The sequence below is a fragment of the Lithobates pipiens genome, unplaced genomic scaffold (assembly GCF_037356315.1).
Source record: "Lithobates pipiens isolate NorthernLeopardFrog02 unplaced genomic scaffold, aLitPip1_a1.2 Scaffold_28, whole genome shotgun sequence".
Lineage (NCBI taxonomy): Eukaryota > Metazoa > Chordata > Amphibia > Anura > Ranidae > Lithobates > Lithobates pipiens.
Window position 1 is genome coordinate 32,136,506 of NW_027507789.1, and position 12,450 is coordinate 32,148,955.

At 41.8% G+C, this 12,450-nt stretch overlaps 1 protein-coding gene across 1 annotated transcript; it reads left to right on the forward strand.

Annotated features, from left to right (window-relative positions):
• Positions 1–3,639: 3,639 nt before the first annotated feature.
• Positions 3,640–12,038, forward strand: LOC143934980 (uncharacterized). Its single transcript, XM_077458527.1, has 6 exons — positions 3,640–3,713; positions 5,237–5,342; positions 5,873–5,933; positions 7,568–7,653; positions 11,456–11,620; positions 12,012–12,038. The coding sequence occupies exons 1-6, from the start codon at positions 3,640–3,642 to the stop codon at positions 12,036–12,038; spliced, it is 519 nt and encodes a 172-aa protein (XP_077314653.1).
• Positions 12,039–12,450: the final 412 nt, after the last annotated feature.

Here is a 12,450-nt window from a genome sequence, read left to right on the forward strand (position 1 = left end):
TAAGTGCACTGTGTCCGGCGTCAGAACACAGTGCACGTAAGGACTTTTTTTTTTTTGTAGTGCCCATGCGCCCCCTATGGTTGGGCCGCCACTAATCAGATCTATATTTTCAATAAAAATGCACTAAAACCAATATTACTGCAAACTTATGGAGTTTCTTACTAAATCTTAAAGTGGTTCTAAAGGCTTTTTTTTTTTTTTACCTTAATGAATTCAATGCATGAAGGTAAAAATCCTTCTCTGTGCAGGCCCCCCCTCCCCCCAATACTTACCCAAGCCTGATCTTTCTCCAGCGCTGTGCACAAGAACCTCGGCTCTCTGGGGGCTCTCCCTCCTCATTGGCTGAGACAGCAACCAGTGCTATTGGCCCCGCTGCTGTAAATCACAGCCAGTGAGCCAAAGAGGAGAGAGGGGGCGGGGCCAAGACGTGGCTCTGTGTGTGAATGGGCACGCAGAGCCGTGGCTCAGGAACAAGCCTACTTTGGTGCTCCATTGTAAGCTGCTTTGTCTGGGGGCACTCGGCAGGAGGGCGGGGGCCAAGAGCACTGGCGAGGAACCCAAGAAGAGGAGGATTGGGGTGCTTTATGCAAAACCACTGCACAGAGCAGGTAAGTTTTTAACATTTTTGTTGTTTTAATGTTAAAAAAAAACAAAGCTTTAATATCACTTAAAAATAAAACTGTATCAATGTTAAAAAAAAAAACTACAAATATTTGTAAACTGTAGGCTCCATGCACACCTGAGTATTTTGTAAACACATGCAAAATCACCCCTGCCCTATTAGAATGTAAGCTCTTCTGAGCAGGGCCCTCTTAATCCTCTTGTATTTTATTGTATTATAACTGTATTGTCTCCCTTAATATTGTAAAGCGCTGTGTAAACTGTTGGCGCTATGTAAATCCTGTATAATAATAATAATCATGTCATGTTTGCGGTGCCATTCATTGTTAATGGCACTCCAAACGCAAGGAATCTCCACACAACAAATGTGGCAAAGCATGCAGTTAGAAACGTGCCAGGCTCAATGCTGTGAAAAGCCACATGAGCTACTTTGCTGAGTTTGTCATGCATAGGGGAATCCTATTGAAATAAAAGGCCTGGCCTATGCATGTCACTCTGAAAATGGTCGAAAACAAAAAAACTTGTAAAAAAGCACTTTTACAAAAATAATTAAATTGTTCCTATTTTTGTTAAAAGGTGAAAAAGAAGCGCAAAATGTTTAGCCAAAAAAAGTTAAAACCTTAAAGAGGAAGTAAAGGCACTTAAAAAAAAAAAAAAAAATGCAACCTGCAAGGCAGAAGCATAATGAGCTAGTATGTATAGCATACTAGCTCATTATGAATAACTTGCCTGAGAACGAAGCCCCCGAAGCGGTCCTCCGTCCTCATGTTCGCCACTGCCATGTATCCCGGAGTGACTTCCGGGTCTCGCTGCTCCGGCGCTGTGATTCGCCGGAGCCGCGATGACGTCACTCCCGCGCATGTGCAGGGAAGCCGACACAAGCAGCATATCGCCGTGTTCTGCGGCCTGCCCAGTACGCCTGCGCGCTGCTGTCTACGGCGCATGCGCCGTAGACAGCGGTGGCTATCTTTTTGTAAATATCTCCTAAACCGTGTAGGTTTAGGAGATATTTCTTGGACCTACAGGTAAGCCTTAATCTAGGCTCACCTGTAGGTCAAAGTGGTTTTGTAAGGGTTTACAACCACTTTAAGGCTGGCTTCACACCTGTTCATTGGGGTAACTCATAGTTTGCAGTGTGATAAACTGCAATTCCAATCTATTTTAAAAGGCACCCCAACAAACATTGCCAGCACATCTTCAAGTGAATGTCATCACAACGCAGCAATGCATGCAAGATGCGTTATGATAATGCACATTACCACTACGCAGTGGGTAAGTTATTGAAAATTATGTAAATTGACTTCCCTTCTCCAGCCAAAACATTTTTTACCTACATGGCCAATAGCAATGGCTTTAGGCTAGGTTCACATTTATTCCTTTTTTAATGCATTTTCAGATCCACAAAAACGCACTCAAATCCATTTAACCTTATTTCCTATAGGCCCCGTTCATATCTATACAGTTTCCTGAATAGATATGTTTGGAAGGGTGCTAGGACTTTTTTTTTTTTTACAGGCAGCATGATGCATTTTTGGCTCCATAGACTTCAATGGAATTGCATGAACATGTACATGTGTTTTTGGTGAATTTTTCTCCATGACAACAGGTATCTCCACCTAGCAACATGAATATTTCCCCAAAATAATGGAAAATGCGTTAAAAAACCGCATATTAAAAATGCAAATCACGCCAGAAAATGTGCTGCAAAAACGCATCAACCATACATGCATAGATAAATGTGAACCTAGCCTTATGAGCACATCTAAGTTATATTTCGTTTTCATCTGTGCTTTGTTTTCATGATTTATCAGCATCAAATACTAAACTATTTGCACTAACATTTTTCTCTTTATTAGCTTTACTGGATTAGAACTCGGTGTTCATGTAACTGGGCAACTCGGTTTGTTTGTTAGAAAAGGATGCCTCAACTTAAATGTGATAGAAGGCTCACTTCAAGTCACCCTAGAAGTTGCAAAGTAAGTATCCATAGACAAAGGTATTCTTGATCTGTAAATACTGTAACTGCATCACAGCCAAAAAGCCTATTCCTCTTTTCTAAATCTAGGTGTAACTCCACATTAACATGTTAATGTCATTTTAAACATTGTTTTCAATTTTTTTAATCTGCAGATTTCTGTACAATAATATCTTTTGCGATCCTGCCATGAAGGTGATCCTTCAGACACTTCCTGTTAAGTGTTAGGTTGACCAGACATCCCCGGTTTCCGGGGACAGTCCCCTGATTGACGGCACTGTCCCTGGACCTGTTCCTGGACCAAGTCTGTCCTCGGTTTTGTCCCCGGATTGTATTTGAACAGGGGCAGGGGCAATTTCAGACAGTCAGTGCAGAATTAAAAAATAAATAAATAAATTACACACCCCCAATCTGTCGCTCCTACTAGCTTAGGGGGGTGTATTTCTTTCCATTATCTGCGCCCCTTTCTGATGCTCATGTGTCGGTCGGAGTGGAGGGAATGTTTCTTCAGTTTCAGGTGCATGCCCATCCAGCTCCGCTCACATGTTCTTCTACCTTGGCTCAAGTCCCAGTCAGCTGCCTGCCTGCTTATCTCCTTGCCTTCCCTAGCGGAGTGATCTTCCTCCACTCCCCACCCAGTAGTACCCGGGGCCCGAAGAGTAAGACTAGACAGGCTGTGAGGAGGGCGGCAAGCGGCGATGGGCAGAGAGTCACCGATTGCCGCCATTGCTAGTAAAAAAAAAAAAATGTCCCCGGATTTCATTTTAAAAATCTGGTCCCCTTACTGTAAGTGACCACGTTAGTACACATAGTGCAGGCGTGGTTCACTATTGGCACCATCAGGAAGCCAACCCTGAGCAATGACAGGGAGCCAACAATGGTGAATGTAGGCAGGATGTGACGGGAAGAGGCAGGAGGCGATTATTAGCACTGAATCGCAACAAAGGATGAAAAGAGTGAAAACAGAATGTATAGGATAATAGGAGAAATCATCGCTACTTTTTTTTTTTTTTTTTTTTTTAAATAGGTCTTTAACATACAAAATGTTATCAAGTTTGAATTCAAATCTACTTTATAAGGAGGAGGAGGAAGGAGGATTTCCAGTGGAATTGACTAGGTGACTCCAGGGGAAGTAGGAGCGGGTACCTGAGAAAACTAGGTACCTGATTTCTTCCCCCCCCCCCAAAAAAAAAAAGTTCTGGAAGAGGAGACGGGGAGGGAGGACATAAAGCAGAACTTTGTCTTTAGGGTGAAATTCTGCTATAACTGCTTAAGGACCGTCTCATGCCCATATACGTCGGCAGAATGGCACAGCTGGGCACAATCGCGTACCTGCACGTGATTCTTTAAGTGCCCAGCCGTGGGTCGGGAGACCCGGTCCTGAGCTCCGTGACCGTGGCCACGTGACCAGCGGACCCAATCGCCGCTGGAGTCCCGCGATCAGGTCACAGAGCTGAAGAATGAGGAGAGGTCTGTGTAAACAAACCTCTCCCTGTGCTTCCTAGTGTGGCTGTCACCGATTGTCTGTTCCCTGTTATAGGGAAGGACAATCAGTGACGTCACATGCCAGGCCACGCCCCCTACACTAAAAAAACCACATAACGTCATACATAACACCTATACTGCATCCTAGTGGTTAACTCCTTCACTGCCAGTGTCATTTACACAGGAATCAGTGCATTTAAATAGCACTGATTGCTGTATAAATGACAATGGTCCCAAAAATGTGTCAAAAATGTCCGATGTGTCCGCCCATAATGTCACAGTCCCAATATAAATTGCTGATCGCCGCCATTACTAGTAAAAAAAAATATTAATAAAAATGCTATAAAACTATCCCCTATTTTGTAAATGCTATAACTTTTGCGCAAAGCAATCAATAATCGCTAATTGCGTTATTTTTGGTAAAAAAAAAAAAAATGTAGAATGATACGTGTCGGCCTAAACTGAGGGAAAAAATGTTTTTTTTTGGGGGGGGGGGGGGGGGATATTTATTATAGCAAAAAGTAAAAAATATTGCATTTTTTTTCAAAACTGTGGCTCTACTTTTGCTTATAGCGCAAAAAATAAAAACCGCAGAGGTGATCAAATACCACCAAAAGAAAGCTCTATTTGTGGGGAAAAAAAAAGGACGCCAATTTTGTTTGGGAGCCACGTCGCATGACCGCGCAATTGCCAGTTAAAGCGGCGCAGTGCCGAATCGCAAAAAGTGGCCTGGTCCTTTGGCTGCAAATTGGTCCGGGGCTTAAGTGGTTAACTGCGGTAAAGAAAAGTGAGGTCATTTCCTGGCTGTGGTGTCTGAAGAGGTGTCTTAATTAGCAATCTGGCTGAACAAAATTACACTTGCCATGTAAACCGGTATCAACCTCATGGGGTTTTAAAGCAGCAACAGAAGGACCGATTACTTTTTATAAAAGATTAATGAGTTTATTTACCAAATCACTTCTAGAGTTCCACAACAATACAAAAGAATTTTCTGTTGCTGCTTTAAAACCCCAATGGGGAATTTCTTCTTCTTTTTTCCAAATATGGTTATGGGGGTGTGCGGCTAGCTCTAATCTTCATGTGTGTGCCCTTTTTTGCTAAGATTGTTATGAAATACCACTTATATATAACATTTTTTTTATTTTCCTTTTGTAGTAATGCAGTTTCCGTTGGATTAGGAGGTGCACTGGGGAGCCTAGTGAACCTAGTGAACCTAGTGAACGGTTTTACATCAAATTGTAAGCTACTTTTAGAAGCAAAAGTAAGTGTTTTATAGAAAATTTGATTTTTTTTTTTTTTATTGAATGACTAAAAGAAAAAAAAATATAGACATATCACATTTTACTTAAAAATCACACACCATGCTATATCGTCTTGACCACCCATATTGTGTTTTGCTGGTGCATGTTGACATGTTAATTCCATTTTGTGGCCCTTCTTGCTACCTGTTTCTGTTATTTGTCTCTGTTACTTACTTTGGTTTTCAAATGTACTTAAAGAAATAAAAAAAAAAAAAAAAAAAAACGTATTCACCTCCTGATCATAATACTTCAGATATTTATCTAGCGAGCCATAAAAATGTCACACTTTCCAAATTTTTTTTTTTTTATACCCTTCCTTTTTTTTTTTTTTTTTATATCCTTACAATTTATTTAATTGCTTCAGCTCCAGAAGGTTTACCACCCTTCCTGACCAGGCCGTTTTTTGCGGTACGGCACTGTGTTATTTTAACGGACAATTGGGCGGTCGTATTTTGGTGCTGTCATTAATGAAATTTTTTTCTCCTACTAGATTCAAGAAGTGATTTTCACTTCCCTAGATTCCGTCAACGCTGTATTCCAAGGCATCACAAGTAAGAAGTTTTCTTTATTAATCTATGTGAATGTAAAGGGCTAAATGTATGGAATATGTTATGAAGGAAAGGGTTACTTTTGCCCAGGGGCAAAGATAAGGGGGGGTCAGGGGTGTTCAAACCCTCCCTCCCCCCGAGGCCAAAATTAAATGCATAGTGTCCTTGCTCTGCAGCTGTAAATGGCACCAGTGACAGGTGGCACTGCAGTCAGTGGCACACAGAGTTTAATAATGCCACTGCAGCAAGTGCAATAGATCATTAGGCACACCCGCACGCTTGTTGTGGTACACCACCAGGCCAATCTATTGGGCTCGGACTGAAGGCTGACAGATCGATCACCAGGCATTAGGAGCTGGTGGTGCGTGCAGTCCTGCCCACAGCACACCATGTATTCCCATTGGCTTGCAGTACCACTCCCACCTTGGGTTTGGGAGAGGAGCTCTGCCTGTGTCCTGGAGCGCAGAGTGTTTGTATGGATGCACTGCTGCTGTCCTGTCCGGGTCTGTCCCTCTTTCTCTTCTGGACTAGTCTCAGAGAATCTCAGAGAGTGTCCTCAGACTTACCGCTGCTCGGACTAGGCAATCGTGAGTTAGTGAGAGACTGTCTGTGATTCTGGGTGGCAACTGGCAAAGTATTGTGAAGATTGCACACTTACAATGTAATTCAAAATAAAAGAGCATGTAACAACAATGTATCACAAGTCTATATCTCCTGACTACCTCTCACCACTCCTGCGGTCGTTCAGGGTAAGGCAAGCAGGAAAGCCGACATTGTTTTTTCTGTGATGGACAATCCTACATTTACATCTGCCTCATTTTTATATATAAAGTGGACTTCATACTTATTTAACTATTTGAGTGAATGTTTAACAAATCCTAAAATGTTTGGATTATTTTAGTTTATTTTACTGCTGCAGTACAAAACATAGATGAAGTTAGATGTAGAAATTGGCAGTAAAGGCAAAATCCAGCATCTCTCGGATTGACACATGTCGCAGTGATGCAGTTTTGGAATGACCATAGCACCCCCACAATTCACTGCTCACCGCCTGATTGGGCAGTTCCCAGGCACAAGCTATTTCGCATGGAGACGGTCAGGAAGGTCCCAGACCAACAGGTATTACACCAGGTTGTCTACCAAGTTCTCTGACAATCTTAGACCCCTTTCACACTGAGGGCGTTTTGCAGGTGATATAGCGTTAAAAATAGCGCCTGCAATCCGCCCACAAACACTGTTCCATTGTGTCCAGTGTGAAAGCCCGAGGGCTTTCACACTGGAGCTGTCAGCTGGCAGGGCGTCAGGAAAAGTCCTGCCAGCAGCTTTTTTTTTTTGTGAAGGAGTGGTTTACCGCTCCTCCACTGCTGCTCCCCATTGAAATCAATGGGGCAGCACGGCTATAACGCTAGCAAAACGCCGCTATTGTGGGCAGTTTTAACCCTTTCTCGGGGGGTAAAATCGGCCCGCTAGAGGGCGAAATGCGCCGCAGATCCGACGGTAAAACACCGCTATAGCGAAATAGCGGCGTTTTACCACCAACACTATAGGCGGCACGGTGTGAAGGGGGTCTAATATGTTTTCTGCAGGTCTGTACTGTTTTGCAACATTTTCACTAATCGCCTCCATTCATTTTGCAGCATCTGTTCAACATTATGGTAACTCAATCCATTATGAAGTAACCGCCATTGAATGTACTCTTGAGTCGGTTGCGGTTTCTTTAGCAGTGAGTATTCATGCAAATGTGTCATATATTTTAAGGTGTTTTAAGTTGTTTTAAGTTGTTTTTACAAACCCGATCACTTACACTTGGTGAAGCTTGGCTTGAATAAAACTGAATTTCCTTGTTTGGAATGCTCTCAATGCTCTCATTGATTAATCATTTTTTAAGCCTTTCATGTAGTATGCAGGTATGTGGGGGCATTACATAAAATTGTGTGTGTGTGTGTGTGTGTGTGTGTGTGTGTGTGTGTGTGTGTGTGTGTGTGTGTGTGTGTGTGTGTGTTTTTTTTGTTTTGTTTTTTTTCCTAGGTCCTCAGCTCTGTATAAATGGTGACAGCTTTGTCACATTTGCCCTATAGAGCTTCTTTTTTTTTATTCTCCACTGATTAGAACTATTAGATCCCTTTCACACTGAGGCGTCGGGGCCATTGGCAGTAAACACAGATATTTTTAGTGGTACTTTTCCGTCATTTTAGTGGGGGGTTAAAGCCACCCTGCTAGCAGCCGAAAAAAGGATTAAAATGACCCATAAAGCGCCGAAAAAGCGGCGGTTTTGAAGCGGTGCCCATTTAGTTCAGCACTTCAAAGATGCTGCTTGCAGGACATTTTTAGCATCCTGCCAGCGCACCGCTTTCACACTGGAGAGACAGGAGCGGCTCTTTACAGGCGCTATGCAAGCGCTCTTTTTAGTGATGTAGAGCCTGTAAAGTGCCTCAGTGTAAAAGGGGTCTTAAAGCTGGACTCCAGTCAAAACTTAGGGGAGGGTTAGATCTTCTACCAGATTAATTATGTATGACCACAAAGGAGGTTTTTCTTCTGTTGCTAAAAAAAAAAAAAAGTCATCTGGATGAAAGGGAAGACCCCTCATGGGGACAAAGACAATAAAAACAATTCCTGACAGAGGTTCCTTGTCAGTTAAAAGTGGCCATGGGGACAGTTAATGTTGCTCGTGGCTGACAGTGTGGAAACTCCCCAGTTGGCCAGTATTGACTTTCCCAGTGGGCCAATGTGGGGAAAAGGCCCTAGGCATAGCAAATGGCCCCTCAGGCCTAACAATTACATACTAGGTGAAGGTCAAATGCTTTCCCTTACCCAGAAGTATGCTTGTGCAATTCGTTTCATAACGAATCGAAATTCGGCCGAATTTTGCATCATTCGGATGCATCCGAATGTCCGAATAAAAAAAAATAACAAATAACAACGAATACGAAAGAAATATAACGAATGAATTCGGTAATTCTTTAAAGATCTAATGAAACAAAAGGTCAGCTCAAAGTAAATCTTATAGTCCAATCAGCTAATTTTGTGCCGGACGATGGATTACTGGCAACGTGCTTTCCTGAGAACTGAGTTAGAAGGGTGTTGTATTGTATTTGAGCCGAGGAGAAGAGACGTTGTCATTGTGTGTGTTAAAAGATTCAATAAACAAACGACTTTCCAAACTACGAATCATTATCACGAATGTCTATACATACATAAATAGCGAATTTCAACAAATACGAACGAATGAATTCGACACTCTACGAATAATAACGAATTATCCGCAAACGTATTAACATAACATAACGAATATAACAGAACGAAATGATGTATTTTACGAATGACAACGAACCGAAACTGAAAGAAATTTTCCATTGTGCACAAGTCTACCCAGAAGCAGTGTGTGCCTACCAAGGGAGCTACTGGGGGGGGGGGGGGGCAGGTGGGCAGGTGTGTGTGATGAAGTTAAAGTGGGGTGCCCCTAAAAAAAAAATTAAAAGTCAGCAGCTACAAATACTGCAGCTGCTGGCTTTTAATAATCAGACACTTACCTGTCCCAGGGTCCAGCGATGCGGGAGAACTAAGCCCCCCCCCTTGTTCCCCGCTCCGCTCGCGGTACCGTCATTCGTACTGTAGGCAACTGGCCGTGGCTTCACAGCTGAGCACCCACTGCGCATGCACGCCGTGATATGCAGCACAGTCACCTGGGACCCGTTACAGGTCCCAGATGACTGTGCGGCACGAGGGGAAGTGATGTGACCAGCCCGGGCAAGGAAGAAGGCAGACTATGAGGGACCCCCTAGCAACAGGTATTTAGAGGTGAGTAAAACTATTATTATTATTATTATTATTATTATTATATTTATTATTAATTATTATTTATTATTTTTATTTATTATTATATATTATTATTTATTATTGTTATTTAAGAATCTTAAATTTTATTTTTTTTTTGGCGGCAACACCACTTTAAGTGATAAATTCTCTTCAAAGTTATATATAAGCCCAAATACTAAGGCTCTGGTAAATTGCCCCCTTTTTAAATTTTATATGCCACTGTGCAATGTTTTTTATACAAGTGTGAGAAAATGTTTAATACATACCGGTTGATCTTGCCTGTTTCTGCTCTCTGAGGCCTTCTTTATTAGAGTGAGCGCTGGGCTTCCAATGTTGCAGGATGGTGGTCACCATGTGCTTTCATCCAATCCACTGCAGTCAGTGTCCCCTGCTGGTTGACTGGGAACTGCTTTGACCATTTAGCAGCAGAGACTGGGTCTTCCTGTATTTATCTGACACTTTTGCTAGCATTTGGCAGGATCAAGAAAAAAAACAAAACACTACTGTATTAATGCTATTAAAAAACCTTATAATATGTGTAGTTTTTTTCTATTTTGCCCTTAAACTGGTTGTTGTAACCCTAAAAAAATTTTTAAAAATAATTATCCTTATCCTTTTGAAGCATGTTACACAGCACAGTGCTAATGCTGTGTCATGTACCCCTGTATACGTTTTTAAAAACCTGATTGATTCTGCCAGTAGGGATGGGCGAACGGTTCGGCCCAAACATAAGTTCGGGCCGAACTTTGGTTGTTCAGACGCATGGCAAATAACGAACCATATGCGTTCGTGGCAAATTCGAAAGCCCGCTAAAGTCTATGGAACACTAACATGAAAAAACAAAAGTGCTAATTTTAAAGGCTTATAGGTATGTCATTGACATAAAGTGTTTGGGGACCTGGGTCCTGCCCTAGGGGACATGTATCAATACAAAGATACTCCTAAACCTTGTGGACGGCCTTCCCAGAAGGGTTGAAGCTGTTATAGCTGCAAAGGGTGGGCCAACGCAATATTGAACCCTACAGACTAAGACTGGAATGCACAGTTCATATGCGTGTACAAGCAGGTGCCCCAATACTTTAAATAAATACATACACACATACACACATACACACACATACACACATACACACACATACACACACATACATACACACACATATACACACACATACATACACACACATATACACACACATACACACATACACACACACACACACACACACATATACACACACACACATATACACACACACACACACATACACACACACACACACACACATATACACACACACACATATACACACACACACATATACACACACACACACACACACATATACACACACAATTACACACACACATATACACACACACATACACACACACATATACACACACATATACACACACATATACATACACATATACATACACATACACACACACACACACACACACACAGTATATGGTATCTTCATAAAATGCCCTTGCTGATATGTTGATTCTGATGTTTCAAAAAAGTGGATCAGTAAATCTTCATCTCCAGCTTTCAGTGGCCTCCTCAGAATACATTTAGCAGCAGTTTATGGAAGAGGCTGACGGTTTGTTTTCCTGAAGGACATGCGTGAATGTGCATAATTCCAGCTTGAATATTGTATTCTGGGAAAAATAAAAATTTTCACCTTCATGTTTCATTGTAGCTTATTGTTGAAGAATCAGCTAATACAGTAACTAAAACACTCATCTTATCGTCTACGACCATTACTGAACTGACAGAAAACTTGGTCTCTATAGTCACTGTATCAGGAGACTTCATCAGCGACTTCACTGACTATGCACTGGACAATATAGTTACAGGCATTCAGGTAAAATATTAAGTACTGATTGCTAATATATCTGTGAATGTATGTATATTTAAATATTGTTTAAGAAAATTTCATGCGACATGCAACACAAAGTCTCATGACAAGTCAAAACACATTTATTTCAATGGTGCCGTCTTAATCAATGTGACTTAAGTCACAGCAACAAAAAAATGTTCCTGCAATACATTTTTGTGACTTTGGTGTGATTTGAGTTTCATAGTCTGCAATGTAAATCACAAAAGTCCCAGGGAATTTGCAAGCAAGTCACACGACTTTGGAGTCACAGCGGTGTGAACTGAGCCCATGTTCTGCAGTGGGCCCCCTTCCATTGGTCAGACTTCAGGCCCCACACTAGGCAAATCTTTTTATCTTTTTTTTTGTTTTTGGATAGATCGGGGATGGGGTTATCACCTCTTAAAGTGATCCAAAGAAAATATAAAAACACAGCATTTTTGCTTGCACATAATTGGATGATGGAAATTAGCAGAGCTTTACCACATTTACTAAGCTCTAATGCCACGTACACACAACCGGACTTTCCGGCAAACTAGGTCCGACAGTCTCCCCAACGGACTTTTACCGAAATTCCAACAGACTTTCAGAACGAACGGACCTGCCCACACATGAATGGACTAAGTCCGTTCGTTTTGAACGTGATGACTTAAACGGGACTAAACAAGGAAGTTCAATAGCCAGTAGCCAATAGCTTCCCTTGCGTCGTATTTGGTCCGTCTGACCAGTACACAGACGAACGTTTTTTCCCGAATTAAGTCCATAGGAATTAAGTCCGTCGGACAGATTTGAAATATGTTCTATTTCTAGGTCCGTCT